The sequence below is a fragment of the Ictidomys tridecemlineatus genome, chromosome 3, assembly GCF_052094955.1.
Source record: "Ictidomys tridecemlineatus isolate mIctTri1 chromosome 3, mIctTri1.hap1, whole genome shotgun sequence".
Classification (NCBI taxonomy): Eukaryota; Metazoa; Chordata; class Mammalia; order Rodentia; family Sciuridae; genus Ictidomys; species Ictidomys tridecemlineatus.
In genome coordinates this window covers 187,053,025-187,074,425 of record NC_135479.1, presented here as the reverse complement: position 1 = coordinate 187,074,425, position 21,401 = coordinate 187,053,025, and the positions used below count along the sequence as shown (strand labels likewise).

At 33.1% G+C, this 21,401-nt stretch overlaps 1 protein-coding gene across 7 annotated transcripts in view; it reads right to left on the bottom strand.

Annotated features, from left to right (window-relative positions):
• Positions 1-21,401, bottom strand: part of Robo1 (roundabout guidance receptor 1) — a 1,016,703-nt gene that overhangs the window by 295,706 nt on the left and 699,596 nt on the right. For all 7 annotated transcript variants that reach the window (XM_078044437.1, XM_078044436.1, XM_078044438.1 and 4 more), the window contains one exon: positions 20,998-21,324. In XM_078044437.1, the coding sequence (XP_077900563.1) occupies positions 20,998-21,324 (327 nt within the window). The remainder of the gene's footprint in view (positions 1-20,997; positions 21,325-21,401) is intronic.

Sequence of the window (21,401 nt, the reverse complement as noted above, 5' to 3'; positions counted from 1 at the left end):
CCTAGGTACATGTATGACTATACATACAGTGTGATCTTACACTGTGTACAAGAAGAGAAGTGAAAAGTTGCACTGCAATTGTGTACAATGAATCAAAATGCATTCTGCTATCATCTATGCCAAATTAAAATAATTAATTTTTTTAAAAAAAGTGCTGGGGATAGAGCTAAGCGTGCCTCTGGGTTTGATCTGCAGAATAATAATAACAATAATTAATAACAAACATATTTGTATATATGATACTTGCGATAAATAAAATAATAATTATATATTACTATATTATGTTTATATGTGATATACATATTATTATAAACATTATTATTATTACATAGGGATATGGGGATGGTAAAATTTACTTAAACTACCTAAACCTCGATTTCTGAAAATGAAGATAGTACTAACTGCTTCACTGAGTTGTAAGGATTAACTAAATTAATAAATGCAAGCCAGTCTATGAATATGCCACAATGAAACCCATCATTCAATATCACTAATGTGCACTAATTATAAAAATAAATGTGAGCCAGTGCTTGGCACATAGTAAAGACTTAGATAGTACTGGTTATCATTATAATTACCATGACCTTTTACTTCAAATTCTTTTCGAATTTTAGAAAATTCAGACTATATTCTATAATATGATTTTACTAGGACCAATTTCTCTGGTTAAATCAAATATAAAATAGATCTAAATTAATTATATTAGTTAGAATATTTAAAACTCAATATTCTTCCTCTGGGTCCATTCTGAATTTCAGTGGTGATTTTCCACATATATAAACACAATTTCTATAACATAAGTACTCTCTCTGTGGTGCTTAAAAACCTTCAAACATCCAAGAATGTACTTACGCAGTTTGATTAGCCCCTTATGTCAAATAAATGAGCAGTTTTTGTAAACACTGAGTGAAACACAGGTCATTCTAAAATGAGAGATTCCCTGTAGACCAATAAATATTACAAATGGAATTTCTCTGAAATAATATAATTTTGTTCTCAAAATAAGCCTAACTTTTAAAAAGGCAGAATTTTAGGAAAGTAATAAACATTTTTTAAAAAAACCTTTTAAGTAACAAAATATAAATAGGTATATTTGCATATAAAATATGTAGCAGGTCACTGGCACAAAAACACCCTTTTAAACAGGGAACAAAATCTTTCATGAGGTTAAATTTGTTAAATGGCTATTATATACTAGAAAAACACATGCATATAAAAGAGCAGAAAAGAGCTCTAGTCATCTAAGAAATGAAATGTAAAAGATACACTAGGGTTACAGGCTAAAGGCATATAAGACCAGTCAACAGAATAATTGCTAGGAGAATAATTTAAATATGAGGCTAAATTGATCTTCAAAAAGTAAAGGCCAAAAACCTAAACTTTGTAGGGACTGAATCCCCCACCCCTATAATATCAAAAAGATCCTGGATAATCATGGAGGAATGTATTTTCTGGAAGTAGGCTTCACCTTTGCCCCAAATGGTCATGGCATACCCACACTCTCCAATTTACCCTGAGGATTTGACTTTCTAGTTTCTGGACTTTATGTCTTACACTTGGGTCCCTACCACCAAGCTAAAATGTGAAAATAAATCCTAACAACTGCAACAAAAAATACACAAATTCTCATGGAAAAGCATAATTTTAAAGAAGAGAAAATCACAAGACAGCCTAATTTTAATTAATTAATTTTAGTTTTTTGATACTGGGGATTGGAAGCCAGGGGCACTTTACCAATGTGTTACAGCCCCAGATCTCCAGTCCTTTTTATTTTTATTTATTTATTTATTTTTATATTGAGACAGGGTTTCACTAAGTTGTCTAGGTCCTCTTTAAGTTTCTGAGGCTGGCTTTGAACTTGTAATTCTCCTGCCTCTGCCTCCTGAGTTGCTGGGACTACAGCCATGTACCACAGCACCAGGTTGGATAGACTCATTTTAAATTAAAACTCACAGGCATGGTAGTCAGAGCTAATGTAACTTAGAGCTAGCTCTTGCACTTGCTTGTGTGCGCTCTCTCTCCTCTCTCTCTCTCCTTCTCCTTCTCTCTCTCTCTCTCTCTCTCTCTCTCTCTCTCCCCCCTCCCTTCTCCCTCTCCATTTATTTTTATAAAATTTCACTGCCTGGTACTAAGTTTTGCAAAACCATAACAACTATCAGAACTTCTAAGGACACCATTGATTAGATAGCTGTGTCTCTTATCTGCATAAAGCTTATCTCAGACCATTTCAAATTATATTCCAATAGTTATCCAATTATGTATAATGTAAGATAACAAATATTACTATATTGTCAATTTATAGATAAGAAAATTAAGTCACAGAGGTTAAGAGGCATTATCAGGCCCTTATGAAAAGCCCAGAAAATCAATGCCAAGTGATAAGCTCTAGAACATTTGTTCACTAAGATTTTGGGACTTTTTCTTTGCTTGGCATTGTAGTAAATCAACAGTGACCAATACTGACAGGTCCTTGTTCTCATGGAACTGATATATTCCAGGAAGGAAAACCAATGGTATATGATTCCATCCCTGCTTGTTTGTTTGTGGCAAGTTACTGCTAAAATGGCGAGAGAATAATATTCTCCTCTTCCCTGCAGCCGTAGAACTGTTCAAGGAATTCTAGGTTATCATTGGAAAAATATGGTGAATAAATAACAAGCTTCTACTGATGTGTGCAATGCCTCTATATTATACCCCTGCCTTTGTGCAAAATCAAAATGCTGATGGTGTGTATGTGAGAGAGAGAGAGAAGTGAGTGGAGCAGTAGAAGAGATGGTGCCACATATTCCAGAAAAGGTTACTCCTCTCTCCTGCTCCTCAACTCAAATTGCCTAAGAAATCTGTCCCACCAGGAAGTCCTTTGATCCCAATACTTGCATACATAAGCATCAGTAGAGCATCGGCTTTCATCATGTGCTGATTAACCAATTTTCTTCAATATATATGAACAAAACCCTCAAGGGAAGACTTGACCTATTTTTCTGTGAAATTTATAACAATATTTTCAAATTGGTTAATATTTTCATTTATTAGAGTTCTATATCATATTATATATATATATATATATTTTTTTTTTTTCCTTTGGTGCTGGGGATCAAACCCAAGGCCTGGTGCATGGGAGGCAAGCATTCTATCAAGTAAGCTATATCCAGGGAATATGTATTTTATGGAGATATGACTGAACTGTTTGGAGAAAAATCATGCTTTCTAAATCCAGTCAATTCTGTTAGTGATCACCCAAAAAATAAGTTATACATATATAGATATACATGCATACATACATTCACATATATATTATATACATACATACTATATTAAACCATGTCCAGCTCTAAAAAATGGTGAATTTGAATTATAAAAAAAGCGAATACATCAAGTTTTCTTATACACACTCAACATTCTAAATTGTAACATAGCCACATGTACACTTAGGGCAATAAAATAATGTTGAATTAAATATTAATCAAAGGTACAATTATGCCTAATCAATTTCATGCCTTGACATTTTAAAGGACAAAAGCAAACTGAAGTATAAATTATTTAGAAGATAAAGTAATCTATGATAACATCGAGTTAATTATCACAGTAATTGTCACATTCCAGGGCAAAGTTAGAGAGGCATCCCTTTGTTCATATATTCTTCAACCAAAATTTCATGAATAAATTATATGTCTCAACCCTATTTTTTAAAAACTACAGAATATTTGGATCTGACATTCTTAAAACATGGGGTGGGGGAAGAAAGACCTTGTTTTACTCAGCTTTTCTATCACTGTGACCAAAAGACCTAACAAGAAGAATGTAGAAGAGGAAAAATTTATTTGGTGATCACAGTTTCAAAAGTCTCAGTTTACAGACAGCCAACTCCACTGCTCTGAGCCTTTGATAAGGTAGAACATGATGGAAGCTATGGAGGAAGAAATCAGCTCAGGACAGAGACAGGAAGCAGAGAGTGTTCACTCACTGAGACAAAATATGATCTCCAAAGGCATGCCCCCAATGACCTACCTCCTTCAGTCACATGCTACCGGCCTACAGTTACCACCCAGTTAATCCCCATCAGTGGATTAATCCACTGATTAGGTTAAGACTTTCATAATCCAATCATTTCACCTCTAAACCTTCTTGCACTGTCTTACACATGAGCATTTGGGGGATACCTCATATCTCAATCATAGCAAAAATGAAGCTGAATCTGCAACAGGCATCTAAAAATATTCCCTCAATTTTTTTGAGTGTGTGTGTGTGTGTGTTTTCTAGCATTAGCATCAATAAACTGCTTTTAAAACTGAAAAAAAAAAATCTCAGCCAAATTAACTTTCTTTCCTATTTTCCCTAAGTAAGACTAACAATTGTAGCTTAGAAGATGGTTCAACTGACTCACAGAAGTAGGTATCAGTGTTGAGGATTTGACTTTCTAGTTTCTGGACTTTATGACTTACTTTAGGCAAAATCAAAATGAGTATTCTAAACATAATAAATATTTAAATATGTAAATATGTAACATATTTGTAAATATGTAACATATATCTGCCAAAAATATTTAGATTTTAAATATTTCCATTAAAATGTTTTGTTTTAAGATAAACTAGCACATTTAATCTATTAATTTATGTATAAGGAGTATATCATAGATTGTTAAAACAAACATTGACATAATCCATTATACTACACATTTAACTATAAATATTAATGAATAATTCTTTCAGATTTAAGGAAAGCATGATGCCTATTTCCACTGATGTATATCAATACATCTTTCTTTTTAAATACTCATGCATAGTATCTGTTATCTACTATGAAACTGAAGACATGATTTCATTCTACTTAAGATACATTAAATTTTATAATATGAGCTAATAATGGTTAGACTATTATGTTAAGTAATATAATGTTGTATAAATGCTTCTTGACTTATGATGGGGTTATGTCCAGATAAACCCATCTTAAATGGAAAGCACTGCAAGTTTAAAATGCATTTAATACATTTAACCTACCAAATATCACTGGATTAACAACAGAGCATACTGAAAAGTCTCTGTTATTTACCCTGCTGATCTGATAGCTGACTGGGAGCTGCAAATCCTCCAATGCCCAGCATTACTACAGAAAACTGTACCATATAATATTGTCTTGGGAAAGATGAAAAATCAAAGCAAGATTTCTACTAGGAGTATTACATTATCTAGGTGAGAAATCATGATGATTCTAATTAGAACAACAAAGAAGATGGAGATAAATGGAAAGATTCTAAAGCAATTTAGGGGGAAAAAAATCAACCAAAACCTAGTTAACTGATGTTAAAGATGGAAAACAAGGGGGGAAGAATCCATCTCAGGGTTCTGGTTTGGGTGCTAACTGGTGGTATTATTTTCATAGCCAGGAAGCAACAGAGGAAAGGCAGAGATGAGACATAAGATGGAAGTCTCATTTTGAAGATTTGACCTGGAGATGCCAGCATGATTTCCAAATGGAGCCAATTGTTGAGATCCTGGCTAGAGATATGAGACCAGGAGTAAATTAAGATAAAGTTGGTTGATGAATCCAAAGAGGTAGGTGTGGTCATCCATGGTAGATCATAGAGACAAAAAAGGAAATTCCCAAGATACTTGAACAAATTAGCTATCAGTAAGGAAAGACTCAGCAGATAAATAAGAGGAAAATTATATAGAGCCACTATACTTTGCATGGTCTATTTCCACAATTAAATTTATATCTATTTGGTTAAATTGCTTGACTTTGGTTACATGCAAACCTAATATATATGTGATAAAGCTGAGTGCCATGAAATTCTGGGAAAGCAAATATTTCACCAATATATATATATATATATATCAAATGCTTGAAAGAGGTAAAAAATATTCATTATAAAAGGCAAAGTTTGGAATCTTAAATGAATTCCTGCATGTCCTTCAATATGCTAATGATAAAAAAAAATACCCAGAAGCCAAAATAAAAACATATTAGTAGACCCTATTCTTACTCTTAAATTCTTCAAAAAAAAAGAGAGAGAGAGAGGAAGATAATCACATACCTACTCCTCACATAAGCAAGCACATTCCTCCTACAAAAGGCAAAAAATTAATGGTATTCAAAATGTTTTCTCAGAAACTAGTCAGACTAGCCAAAGTATTTTTGGTTGACAGAAGTGTAGGAATCTCAAAAATTTAAATTTTCTACTTGTGTTTCACATCATCAGTTAATTTTTTAGACTCTGAAATCTTACATAAAATAGGTAAGTTTAAAAGTTTAAATATGTAACTGGGCGAGGTAGTACACACCTGTAATCCCAGCAATTCGGGAAGCTGTGGCAGGAGGATTGTGAATTCAAAGCCAGTCTCAGCAAAAGTGAGGCACTTAGCAACTCAGTGAGACCCTGTCTATAAATAAAATACAAAATAGGGCTGGAATGTGGCTCAGTATTCGAGTACCCCTGAGTTCAATCCCCGGTACTAGAAAAAAAAAAAAACTTCAAAGATGTATTTTCCAAATTGTTTTTTAACAGTCCAAAGTAATATTACATCAAAACATATTTTGAGAAAAGGCCAATGAACTATTACAATGCTAACAACAACCGTAATGATAGCTTTACAAACCATCAAAACCAAATTTTGTCACAAAAGGCAGGGTATATAATGATAAATTAAAAATATGTACTGTTTCACAAAGTACATATTTTATTTTAAAGTGAATTTTAAATCCACTTATATTTGAAGAAATGTCTGACCCTGGCAACTGAAAGGTCATTCAAAATGTAACCATAGACCCTGGCAACTGAAAGGTCATTCAAAATGTAACCATATATGGATTTATTTTTTAAGTATTTGCCTTCCTCAAATAATGAGAGATATTCTTTGGGACCACAGATATGGAAAGAACCAACTTAATAATGTATGTAGCGTAGGAAATAGCAGACGGTATAACAGGTACCACTTGCATATGGAGAGTGTTGTCTGCCAGGGACAATTTATATGCATCAACTTTCATAGTCCTTCTGTGTTAGACAGCTTCCCACAACTACAAAAAATACCTTTAAAAATAACAACTTAAAAGAAGGAATGGTTTACTTTGGCTCATGGTTTCAGAGGTTTCAGCCTGCTGTTTGTTGGTCTGTTGCTTTAGTCTCTTGGCAGCACAGTACAACATGGCAGAAGAAGCTGTTTACCCCCTGGCAGCCAGGAAGCAAAGAGAGAAAGAGGAAAAGACTAGGGACTCAAAATCCTTGTCAAAGGCACTCTCATAATAATCTAACTTCCTTCCATTAGGCCCCACCTCTTAAAGGTTCCACCACCTCCCAATAGTGCTACAGGCTGAGAAACAAAACATTTAACTCCTGCAACTTTGAGGGAAAGTCCATATTCAAATGATAGCATATTCCCACATTTCCATGAGGTCAATGGAATAAACATTACACAGAGAGGTTAAATCACTTCAGCAAAGCCATAGGGCTATGCTAAATGAACATTTATTGAGTTTCTTGGAAATGATGTTTAATTTAATGACAGAATCAGTTGTATCTACCTATGAAGAGTTCCCATAACATCTTCTGTAAATAAGAGCCATTAGAGAGGATTATAAAAACCCATTTTACTAAAACAAAATAAAAATTGTCATAGAAAAGATCATAAGAAATGTATTATTATTCAACTGGAGTTGATGACTAAAATTCTGATGGAGGCCTTAAAAATTATAACCAATCTGGTCCTCAGAGAACCCATTTCATAAAAAAGAATACAGAGACCTAAGTGGTAATTAATTTTTAAAAAATAAAAAAAGGAAAGAAAGAGAAAAATGTTGAGGAATTGACTTTATTGCCCATCAGTGTTACAGAGTAAACACAGAATTTTAAGGTTCTTTGGTGGATTTAGGCAAATGCAGAGAGTTATAGGGAGAAAGGTAACTGTTCACAGGTTCTCAATCCACTGGCCATATAACTATGTCCTTTCTCCCATCAGATTTGGTTCATCTCTGCTTTCTTCCCAGAGGAAGATCCCAAAGGAAATAATGATAAATCATGTTTTTCAAGAATTCCCTTAAGAAAGGTTTAGTAAAATCGCAACCTGCACTACACTTTCATTTAAGAACTAAGGGAGGCCACTTGGGCAAACTGTAACAAATGCTAAGTTAACACGATCAAAATATTCGAAATGTCCTTGTATATCTAATGCAGGCTCCTAATCCACTTTTCTAGTGTCCGACTATGATAATAATCTGATTTTTTTAAAAAAGTAACTTAATGTGACTCAATCTACACAGAGTGAAGTATTATCTGGTGAAGGTATACAGGATGGTAGAAGAGGAGACACTAATACAGTATAACTCTTTTTAGGGGAGAGTTGTCTTTTCTCATTTTCTTTTTAACTTTCTGGCTTTTATTTTAAATTTTGCTCCATCATTGACTAGGTAAGATTAAAAATGCCTTTATTCAGGCACACTAAATAACTTGATCATAAACTTTTATTTCTCTTGACAAATGTAAAATGTCATGTGCACTATTAAAACTTCAATTTAAATTGAGGTTAAATACGATGTAACTTAAAATGTGACTAAAGCTACAATTTCTACTTTGGAGACTAAGAGACTGAGATTAGAAACTACTTTATTATGCTCAAAAACTTAAATTAAGTATCAGATATACTTTATTAAAAATTAGGTCCCTAATAATGACCTTCAAACATATGAGCTGCCATATAAAGGATAGTTTTTCTCTGTTATCACTTAGAATGTAAAGTGAAAGAATTAGGCTTCAGCACAGGACTTAAGTAAATTAAAGTAATAATTCTGTGTTAACATACACTAGTGCATAAAAGTTATATTGATGACAGTGGCTAGATAATCTTTTGCTCTGAATCTCTTTTACTACAACAAATTATCTTCAGACAATTTAAACTAAAAGTCAAAGGGACAGATTAAATGACTTCCAAATGACCCTTCCAGTGTGGTTCTGTGCTTATTAATAAAGTATATTTTTCTTATAGTTCTTATCCTAGCAAAGTAAAGAAGGGATTCCAGCATTTCATTTTTAGGTTAAGCTAAGTAAATGTAGGCTTTCATAGGTTTACTTAAAAACACCTAAGGTAATTTCCCTATATCACTTTCCTTGATAAACAGTGATATGGATATTAATAAGGGTTTGAACACTTTATATTCTGCTTAACATCCCACTAATAGTACTTATTTCAGTCTTCTTTGTAAATGTCCATACAGAGGAAATATTTTCTCTATCTGGGCAAATTTATTTCCCTCCTCTCCCAAGCTGAATTCCTATCCAATCTGTATCTCCTTAGGGCTGAGCTTGCCTTTTTCTGTCTTTCTGTCTTCCTTCCTCACTGTCCCCAAAATATCAAGTTCTTCTATATTTCTCTTCCCATATCCCCCTTTGTTACTTTAGTTGTCTTCCTCTTCCTCCATTTCACTTGTGCTTTTCTGTGTGTGCCTCTCCATTTCTGCCCCTAATCTGCTGTCCCTACCTATCTCTTACAAAGTCCCACCCACCCTACACTCCTTCCAACTCCTCAGGGCTTTATAAATCCAGAATCATTTACCAACAGTGTTTAATGGGCTTCTCTCAAAAAATCTACCACAGAGTGCTCACATTCCAACAGGTATATTTGGCTCTCAGGAAACAACAGAGGTCTATGACCTCCAGTTTAAGATTCCAGACTGATTACACTAAAATTCTGCTTCAGTTTCCAAAATACCCTCTGAAACCTGATGCCAATGAAGAACTAGTATACATCAGTGCATCTCAACCAAATCTGCATAAGAATCACCTTACGATATTGTTAAAATCCAGGGTCTGATTCACTTGGAATGAGATCCAACATTCCGAATTTCTTTCGTGCTTCAAGGTGATGCTAATGCTGCTGCCATGAAGCAGATTTTGAACAGCAAGCTCCACTTTCTGCCAGAAGCACCATCAATCCTGCCCACACCTGAGCTTTCGGCCACTGCACTGCTGAACAACAAACTATCCATACACGTGTCTTCTCTTTCAACCTGATATTGCCTCATTATTGCATCATTCATATTACTACTGGCTTTTTACACCTTAGTACTTTAACTGATTTTTTTCCTTCAGTTTTTATTTCATCCACTACACATCACAGTTTAAGATCATAATTTAAAATTTAAACCATTACTGTGCTTTCATTTCCTTTTGATTTCTCATCAAATTTGCTTTACTAAATATAACTGTACTTCACTATGACAACAGATTTACATATAATGCAGAAATTACTGGAAAAGGACAAGAAGGCAAAACAACTGCTTTACAAAATAATTATTTGGTGTCTTTTATTCCAAATTCAGAAACAAAAGGGGAAAGCACCAAAAGGTTGCTAGGTCTTATTTTGCATTTATATTTGCTATTTGTAAAATAGGTCAAGCTCCTGGTGAACCCCTTTAGGAAACAACGCAGGAACAACACAGGAATTGTTTCCTTATCAGTCAAGAAGTTAAAACCTCTTCCTTTTCTATTAGCCAATCATTAGGGTCGCATGTTGCCCAGAAGGGGTTACTAGATAAGTAGAGCCCAAGCTACATGTTAGATCCTAAAAAATAACTCACTTGGCTTTCATATTACTAGAAGTCAGCTAAGTTCTCTTAGTCATGTTATCCCCAGAAGAGAGACTTAAATATTCCAGAACTTTGAATAAAAGAAAACCTCAGGAAAATAGTATCTTCTGACTGCATTGTTTTTAAAACTATTTTTGACAGGCTGAGTATCTAGCTCAGTGGTAGAAAGCGGGCACTGCAATAGTAACAATATAATTTTGTTGATACACAATATTTGTATATTTTTATGAGGTTCAGTACAATAATTATTTTTACACACACACACACACACACAATGTATAATAATCAAATTAGGGTAATAAGCATGTCCATCTCATCAAACTTTAATCATTCCTATGTGTTGGAAACCTGGGTACAATTTTTTAGATATTTAAAAAATATATCATAGGTCATTGTAACCACAAGTTACTCTATTATGCTATACAAAACCAGAACTAATTCTCCTAACTCTGTTTTGGTGCCCTTTAATTTCTTTCTGCCCCCCTATTCTTCCCAGTATGTAGTGAATACTATTTCACTGTTGCTTCCATGAAATTCATTTTCTTAGTTTCAACAAATGAGCAAGATCATATGACACCTGTCTTTTTGTGTTTGGACTCACTTCATTTAATATATGAACATCTTGTTCCATCCATCTTGGTGCAATTGACCAGATTTCATTTCTTTTTTATGAGTATTATTCCATTTTTTATTTGTATCATATTGTCCTTATTCATTAGTGGACCTTGTCATCACCAATAATTGCAATTCTTGCAAAATCTCAACTTCTATCTCATCCTCCAAAATTCATCAAATATTCAAATCCCTTTTTTCTTTACCTCCATTACTACCACCAGCTTCAAACCATTATCACTTATGCCTGAAATACTGTAATAGCCTCCAAACTGATCTCCTCCAATCATTCTGCAACTCAGTCTATACACAACTCATGTACCACAAGGATGATCTTTTAAAATATAAATCAGATCAGCTCATCTCTATCATTGCCTAAGGGATATCTACTATCTCTCATTTCTTCAAATATGTACAATTACATCATTTTCCTATGACTCTTTCAACGTATTGTTCATTTATCCTGAAATTATTTTTTAACTCTTCATCTTGATAATATTCACCTGTAACTTAGTCCTCAACTCTAATCTCATTCCTTCCCAGTACTTGTCACAATTAAACAGAAAGTATTTATTTGTATGGTTAGTTGCTTATTTTCAGTACACTTGTCCCTCTTCCAACTATGCTAGTGTCTTTGAAGGCTGATATCATTTCTTTTTGATTCACTACTGAAAAGTTAAGCTAAACAGAAGGTTTAGACAAATCATTTATGAAAAACTTCCATATAAAGACAGGCTAAATTTTAGTAGCTTTCATATTTTTATTTCATAGCTTCTTTTTTAAACATGATTTTTTAAAAGTTGCCCGTATTGTATAACAAAGACAAAGAAGAACTTTTATGCTGCAAAGATATTCAGCAGTGTTCTATTCTAACCTGACAAATCTATCCTAAGCAAGTATGGATTAAAAAAAATTAATTGATACATAATGAAAGCTTCAGTTAAATTACATTTCAGTAGAAATTAATTATATTGAGAAATTTAAGTATGCTCTTAATAAATAAACATATCACCAAAATACAAGTATTAAAATCAATATGAATTATTCTCAAGTTACTCTATGCATGTGAGAATGACTTCTAGCATTAAATCACAAATAAATTAGGATTAAGAGAAAAGGGGACCCGATGACAAGATCTGACAGATAACCAGATCCACCTTTTTGTTTTATTAGGTTTTATAGACAGTACTGTTGATACAAGGAGACACTGCCAAGAATTTCTCATAAATAACAAAATACTGATTTGATTTTCTGGAAGCCTCAAGGGGCTTTATATCTAAGTATCAACTAGTGTTGAAATAATCATCTTAGTACTTTTCAACATGCATGAATATCATTTAGTTTTTGAAAAAAAATAAAAATATTGGCTCATGAGACTCATAATGGAATATGTCACCTTTAACCCCAAGATTACTGGATTGAATCTGTTCCCAGATAGTAGATCTAGTAATATTCTGTAGGTGGCTGCTGACTTGTAACATCCAGTCTGGAAGGCTAAGCTTTTCCATGTAGTCTCTGTAACAGAGCTGATTATGTCATATGTGTTCCAACATTTTCAATGCCTGTTTTAGTCATTAACGAAAACACTGAGAACTGAGGCCATAGCTCTGTGGTAGTGCACTTATCTGGTATACTCAATCCCTGTTTTGGGTCCTCAGCTCCACAGAAAAAAACAAAAAGATAAGAAAGGATTCTACTGAGAATATCTGCTTCTGTGGATCATTCTGAGCATGGCACATATGGGGAAAAAGAAAAAAAAAATGACCAGAAGGATAGCCACCAAAACTTCAACTGCAACAACCCCTTGTGTATTAAAAGACCATAAATAGTTACATATTTTGAAAATATTCTATATGGGGATGGAGCTCATTGGTAAAGAATATGTGTTTGTAGTCAGCTTTTATGCTGCTGTAACAAAAAGACCCAACCAGAACAACATTAGTAGAGGAAAAGTTCATTTGGGGGCTCATAGTTTCAGAGGTCTCAATCCAGTGCTAGCAGGTTACATTCCTCAGGGCTTGAGATGAGGCAGAACATCATGGTGGAAGAGTGTTGTGGAGGGAAGCAACCCACATGATGTTCAGGGAGCAGAGAGAGACAGAGTCCACTCCTTAAATACAAATATATACCCAAGAGCCCCACCTCCCATGAGCCACTTTCTCTAGCCACACCCCATCTCCCTCCAGTTACTACCCAGTTAATCCCATCAGGAATCAATTCACTGATTAGGTCAAGGCTATAACCAATCATTTATCCTTCAAACTTTCTTGCATTGTCTCATCCGTGAGCTTTTGGGGGACACTACATCTAACCCATTACAACATGCCTAGTGTGCACAAGTTCTTGGGTTCAAATCCCAGCACCACAAAACAAACAAAAAAAAATGTTGTATAATGAACATGTATCCCTTCTGGCAATGAAGTATGATTTTTAGAAATTATTTATAAAAATTTTCTTTGTAAAAATTAATCATCATTTTTAATTTGTGATTAGGCATAAGAAAGGAAATGTATAACGTGATCTGAGTCTAAGATCTTTCTTGAAATTTGTTATAGGCATGTGAAACCAAGAAAAACAATAAAAAAATTGTAAGCCAAGAAGTTAACCAAAGGTAGGCATGGTGGTACACGTCATAATTCCACCTACTTGGGATGGCTGAGGCAGGAGGATCCTGAATTTGAGATCAGCTCCAGCAACCTAGGGGGACCTTGTCTCAAAATTCAAAAAGGCTGGGGATATACCTCAGTGGTAGTAAGGCCCTGGCTTCAATCCCTAGTACCACCAAAAAAAAAAAAAAAAAAAAAACAGTCAACCTAAAACACTTGAGCTTACAATCCATTGTTTAAGAGCAGTTTAAAATGGAATATAATCTGATGATTATTAATTGCCAGAATCTATAGTACATTCTCTGACACCGTTATTTCCTCTAACACATTGAGATGGTCAGCAAAGTTGTCCTTTCCTATTGAAACATCCATTAAAACTCAAACTTTCTATTTATGCCTACTGCCACTGTCATTTCCCATGTGCACTGTAGAAAATGAGTTTCTATTTTTATATTTCACAACTACTCTTTGAAAGGTAAAACCCCAAAATGTGAAGGAGAATTTGTATAGTCTTTCAAAAGAAAATAAAAACTTTTTTCTCTTAATGCAATATCCAAAGATATTGCTCTTGCTTTTGTTTTTCCCAGCAAATACACAATTCACACGACATGTGCTGGAAGAGATAACATTCTATACTTACTCATAACACAGCCTAAGACTGATATTTGAATATGAGAAGTAGCTCCATGGACTGCTACTCACTTATATCATAATTAAGATTTCATGATTTTTTTTCTGATTTTTGTTTCTTAGTCACTTAAGATGATAAAACAGCTACAAACTTAACAGAAATGTTAAGAGTTTATTATAAAAACATGAACAAAGGACTACTCTGATTAATGGCTTCTTCACTTAAATGAACATACATAAATTTTTTAAAAACATTTGAATTCCAGGCTAGTGCTATAGCTCAGTGGAAGAGTGCTTGCCTAGCATGGGTGAGACACTGGGTTTGATTCTCAGCACCATAAATAAATAAATAAATAAATAAATAAATAAATAAATAAATAAATAAGGTCCATCAACAACTAAAAAATTATTTTTTAAAAAATTTGAATATCATCCTGACTATAAATTATAAAAATGAATGTGTTAATTTGTCCCTGAAATAAATGATTTCAGTCCATACTATCTGCACGTCCTGCATTATACAGTGAGTATCCATAAATAAGGGAAATTTTTCCATACCATCAATTCCATCCAAAATGGAATTTAGCATATCCATCACACTCTTTACTTAATTAGAAATTAATTTAAGGACAATTTGATGACTGAATCATTTCATTTAAATTTCTGTATCTTATCAAATAAGTTCTGAATTCAAAATTGAACCAGGGTTGATAGCATTTTTGATGTCAGAAGCATCCACAGCTCCTTCAGATAAAAGGCTTTGTATAAATAATCCTTCAGTTTTCTATTATCTGATCACAGTGGAGGTAAAGAGAAAAAAAACTAGTAAAAACAACAATTATTAGACATTAAATATAACTATGTGCAACATATTACACATACAGTATTTCATGAATCAATTAATCATGAATAATTTATCATGATAATTTAATAATTAATCATGATAATTTCATGAATCAATTATGAATCAATTTGGGAAAAACAAGTACAAGAAAATGGAAATCCTGAAATGACTCTTTAATACTTCTCTTTGGAATAATGGGAAAAAAAGATATGATATGTAAAAATATTTTAGAATTTGGTCAGAGTGCTTAAAAATGGCAAGATTTTTTCTTCCTTTTTTTTAAGGTAAAACAAATTAAGTAAAGGAAACAGAGATTTTTTAAAAAAATGAAATATAAACCCAGGTCAATTCCAAGATGAAAAGTTTATCATAGAACATGTACCTGTTTATGTGAACACACACATAAAGTATATATGACTTTTCTGACATTACCAAAAACCATTTCATTTCACAAAATAGCTATTTCTAAGCTCTGGAGTTAACACCACAGAACTCAGGGATTCTTGTCTATCCCAAGTTCTATGTGAGGAGACTTGAGTTCTGGTTTTCATTCCATCACTGATCAGCTGTATGATATTGAACGGATCTTCTTTTCCATGAGTCTGTCCTGATCACACACACACACACACACACACACACACACACACACACACAATCATTCAGGTAATTTAAAATATAATGACATTTTTCATTTTCACCTCATCTCATCTGAACCATTTCATTCCCGGGAGGAAAGTTTCCATCTACCCTGGTCTAGATTTTGAAAATACATTGTATTGTACCCAGGTAAATGTGTGTATTTACCATACATATTCATTTCACTTTCTTATTTTACCTAAGTGAGGAAAATTAGACAATACAAATTCTAAAACACTTTGAGAACCATCATTTTATAACAACAAAAAGGTCATCATGTATTGAAAGCAATAGAGAATATTCCTTCAAAAGACAACATTTTACTTCAAAGTACTGAGGATCTTAAAAAAAAAAAAAAGAGCACTCCAGTAAATAAATTCTAGAACTACAATCTTTGATTAATTAACAAAAATGATTTTTTCCCCAGGAAATACAGTTCTTCTATGGTTTTGCTACATAGAAGGCCAGCAGATGTCTGCCTATTCTGAAGGGAATTTCTCTTTCTCAGGAGAAAACAGCTTAACTAGGATACAAATAGCCATATGTTGACTGTACCACTGCTTAGCAGATGACTTAGAGAGCCACAGTCTACAATGGAAAGCTTGAAGGTCAGGGTTCAAATAAATTTTCCTTAAAATTCAATGTAATTATTTAAGATCAAATTACTTATTAAATACAAGCTATATCAAAGAACTGTGCTATTAATCTGTGCCAGGCATAACATAAACTTAATAATTGGTGTTTTCAATGTAGGATAATAAATCAATAAGATATTTTCATAAGCATTTCATAGACTCTCCAACATATATAATCCAAAATAAGCAAGAAGATTGCTTTTTATTTTTTATTTTTTGTTTTTTTATATGTAACTATAATGCTCTAATAAAAAAAAACTGCTTTGCATGATCCTTAAGGAAAGCCAAGTTTGAAACTGAATTAGACACATAGTGAATTATTCTTTTATGTGGTGCTGAGGATTGAACCCAGTGCCTCATGCATACTAGGCAAGCACTCAGCCACTGAGCTACAATCCCAGTCCCCATAGTGAGTTTTCCTAAATCTTTTAAACAGCAGTGTCTTCTAAATTACATAATTAAATATCCCTATCAAAATATGTCATTCTTCATTTGCAAAGAGAACTAATAATGAAGAAATAATTTTTAAAAAAACACATTTGTGATTAGAGAGATTCTTTTCCTTTATAAAACCCAAACCAAAATTTCCAGGTATAGATATTACAAATAAAGGCTGCTGAACATATCTTAACAGTCATGTTTTTAAACTTCATAATAATGTGAAATAAGTTTACCTGCAACAACATTCAGTGCTTAAGAAAAAGGAAGACATTTTTTTACCACATGGTAAGAATAAGCACCAAAATGTGAGCCAATATTCTCTGCAAGAAGGTCAACCCTGGTTATAAATGTAATGTAAATGAAAATAAAAATAAGCTAAAGGTAATCAATAAATATAATCCCTAGCTGCATTGTTCCCATTTGAATAAACTCTACAGACATAATATGCAAGAATTTTATCATTTCTCTATAGAAATAAGAGTTTTAAGAATTCCATAATCTTTTTTTTCAAAGTTTGAGAGACTGACAATTATGTGGAACCAAGCAAGCCAGTTGTTGTTACAGCTGTAAAACTTGGTTTAAGCACAAGTAAAACACTGATAAATGTTTTTAAAAGCATTACCAACAACTGCACTGTGAAACCTGCGTTGCCTCAAGACACTTTTGTTAATGCTATCACTTGGGGCTACAGCATCACTACAAAATTAGATGCAATCTTTTTCTTCCTGTGTTTGAGCCTTGGGGAAAGTAAGAATAGTATTCAGTGAACTTCTGTTACCTAAACTAAGGAGATATTTAAAAAAAAAAAAAAAGTAGTATATTCTCCAAGAAAAAATAAAACCCAAACTGTTACCAAACTTTACAGGTTTATCTTATAGAAATATGACCCATGCTTCCCCCTTCTTTCCATCTTATTTATTAATAAAGCATACAAATGGCTAATTTTGGATTTAGGACAAAATCATTCTAAAAATGGTGAATGAGCAGAACTTGTTTCTTAAAATAAATAACTGAGCTAGGCATGGTGGCGCATGCCTCCATTCTCAGATTTAGCAGAAAGATCACAAGTTCAAGGCCACCCAGGGCAACTAAGCAAGACCCTTCACAAAATCAAAAGTACAAAGGGTTGTGGATGGGGGTTCAGAGATAGAGCAACCCAGGGTTCAATCTCTAGCACCACAAATAAATAAACAAATAAATAAATAACTGAAATACAGTGAATTCAATTACTACATATCTTTTTGTAGCAAACTGAAGCATACATTTACTAAATAGTTTCTAAACTTTAATGACACAAAATCCTTTTAAATGGCTGAGTAATTTATTTTTCCCATAAACTTATGTTCAAATCATGTCTCATTCACACAAAATATTTTTCTATTCATTGTAATTAACCTAGCATAAAAATTATTCAAAACAAATGCTCCTTAAGCTTTTTTAAGGTTTCAAATTATTATTATCTTTAATAAGAATACTTGTTATCAAACTACCCTAATTAACTAAATTTTACTTGACAAATTTATAGTATCTATGCTTTCTCCTTTTATAGATATAGTGATTGTTACTGTTCAAATATTTTTTAAAGTTTTTCTATTAAATTTTATTCAGTAAATTAGCTGAGTGTGGAGACACACACATATAATCTCAGCAATTTGGGAAGCTGAGGTAAGAAGATCATAAATTCAAGGCCAGCCTCAGTCATTTAGCAAGGCCCTAAGCAATTAATCAACACCTTGTCTTTAAAAAGAAAAAAAAAAGTTTAATCAGTAAATTAGAATATTTTTTTCCACTAGAGCTGGAAAACATTTTGAGGACATAATGATGAACATCATGCTAAAATTTGTGAATTATGCATGAAGGGGCTCTGTCTTTGAATATTTTGCTGGTAGAAGTGATATAATGATCTTGTGTCTGGTTTCAATTCTGATTGTACATTTGTTGAGGGGGATGAACAGCTTTTCACATAATGACTTCTCAAGGTAATGGAATGCCTACCTTAGAAAGGACTTAACTGGAAACTAATAGTATCTTTAAAATACCTACACAAAAGCCAGATCAGGAAAGAAGGCTGTCTAAATCCCAATGCATGAAGGGCATCTTGATCATTGGAGTGAAACTAAAGGTGTTTTGAAAAAGGAAGATCTAGAAGGTGAGCATTTAGACCTGTTCAAACCTATAACTTCCTTCTTAAAATCCAGACAATGATAAGAATGTGAGTAGAGCAAAAAGTAACCCAGAAACACCAGATGGCTTTTTGCTACTCCTGTTGATACACACTTCATTTATTAGAAATTATGATTCCAGAGAACAATCATTTTGATTTTCCCTCTGGTTTTCAGTTTCTTATCTACGAGAAATTGGAGCTGGCCTACGTGTTCTGTATTAGCTTTTCTGATTCTCTAAATTTGTTTTCAAGTGCTAACTTAATTTTACCTCTGCAAAGAATTATTAAGCGTAAATAAACCAAAAGTTAGAAAGGTGCCAGATTCTTAACATTGAAAGATGACTCAAACAGATATTATTTAAAAATAAGTTGAACACTTATACTTCTTTTGTTTGAAAAACTACATTTAAAGTTGGGCCTCAAAAAAATAAAAATAAAAGCAAAATATCTTTTTGTTGTGATGATAGTTTTCATACACCTTGCCGAGTTCATTCTAAGACTTCAGGGAGAGTCAAGGCAATACAATAAGACAGTGAAATGCAAATACTGGTTTCCAGTAAACAGTGAAAAAATATGAATGATTAGTTTTGTTATGCTTTAAAATGTTACTTTGTTTTATTCTAATTATATTTTATGCTCATATCATACACTTTTGACATTCTGTCTCAATGTAAGCACTACATAACTTTGTGAAGATGATCAAATCATTTAAGCACTCTGGACTGATTCCACATTAAGAATACAATTGAGCTGGAATAATTATTTCTAAATTCTTTTCTGTGTCTACAATTTTATAATTATTTATGGTTCTATTTACTCAAGTTATATTAAAATGCTAGAGACTATGAAAACTGATTATATTATTAAAATATTAAACACAAATCATATGAAAATATTACTCATCTGGAAAAACATAGAAATATATACATAGTCGTGAATACAGTTATATATGTAGTTGAAGGGAATTAAATTTAATTTCATCTGTCTCTCTAATCCTTATGCAGAAATTCTCAATTTTTTAAAGATTTTTTTTTAGTTGTAGATGAACACAATACCTTTACTTTATTTATTTTTATGTGGTGCCAGGGATTAAACCCAGTGCCTCATGCATGCTAAGCAAATACTCTACCACTGAGCCACAACCCCAGCCCTGAAATTCTCAATTTTTGTCATAGATGTACACCAGGGTTTTTCAAGGAAATGAAATGTTTTGGCTACCTCTTGAATATGGATAGAAAATAAGAGAAGTCCAATTCTTATTCAAATAAAATGAACATTTAGACTCTAAAAACAATTTAATCATTAGTCAACATATTCTAGCATAGCCTACTAGAGGATTACATGCACCATTTTGACACTTCACTATAGAAGCCAAGTATAAAGCCTATAAATCTTTTCTAGATTTAGCATTAAGAGAAGTATAATATATTTCCAAGAATTAGAAATTGTTTAAAATCATACCTTATATTACAAGTTGAGATTAATTCTTCCAATGAAGACAACTTTTTAAAATCCTATACTATTTTATTTGCAGTCACATTATGATATTCACTATTTTTAGAAGCAACAAAGGAGGGGAATAAGATAAGTTCAGTGAAATTGTTAATAGAAAACAGTTCCAAATCAAAAGTCAAAAGGTTCAACAACTACATGCACAAACCTCAGTCTAGCTAGAATAACTAGCTAGGAGGAGAAATAAAGACAATTTGAAAACTAGGTTTCATCCAGATACAAAAAAAGTACAGAGGGTCCTCAAGTAAAGCCTATTTATTGCACATGCTCTATTTTTCATTGCCATTTTCATTACTTGGCCACTCCCCCTGCCAAACACAGAAAGCCCATTTTACTTACTAGCCACCTCCAGCGATGCGTTGTGGCTCACAGCCTCTCCAAGGTAATTCCTTGCCACACACACGTAGACCCCTTCGTCAGGCCTACTTTTTCTTCCATGTACTATACGTAAGAAAAATAAAGATCCACTTGGCAGCAACATTCGGTGTGAGCGAGGGTCATCTTTGTCTGTTTCCACTCTCTCCCCGCCTTTGTACCATTCAATAGTGGGTGTGGGACGGCCTTCAGCTTTACAGTTCAGAGTTGCAGGTTCTCCTTTTGAGACAATTAGGTCAGAAGGGTGTTCAACAATGCGAGGTGGAAAATCTTCCTGTCGAAGACGGGAGCCTGCAAAAAAGAATTGACAAAATATCTTCCTGTTTCACTCAAAAACAGTTAAAAGCCTTATATCAGAAGTTTTTAAC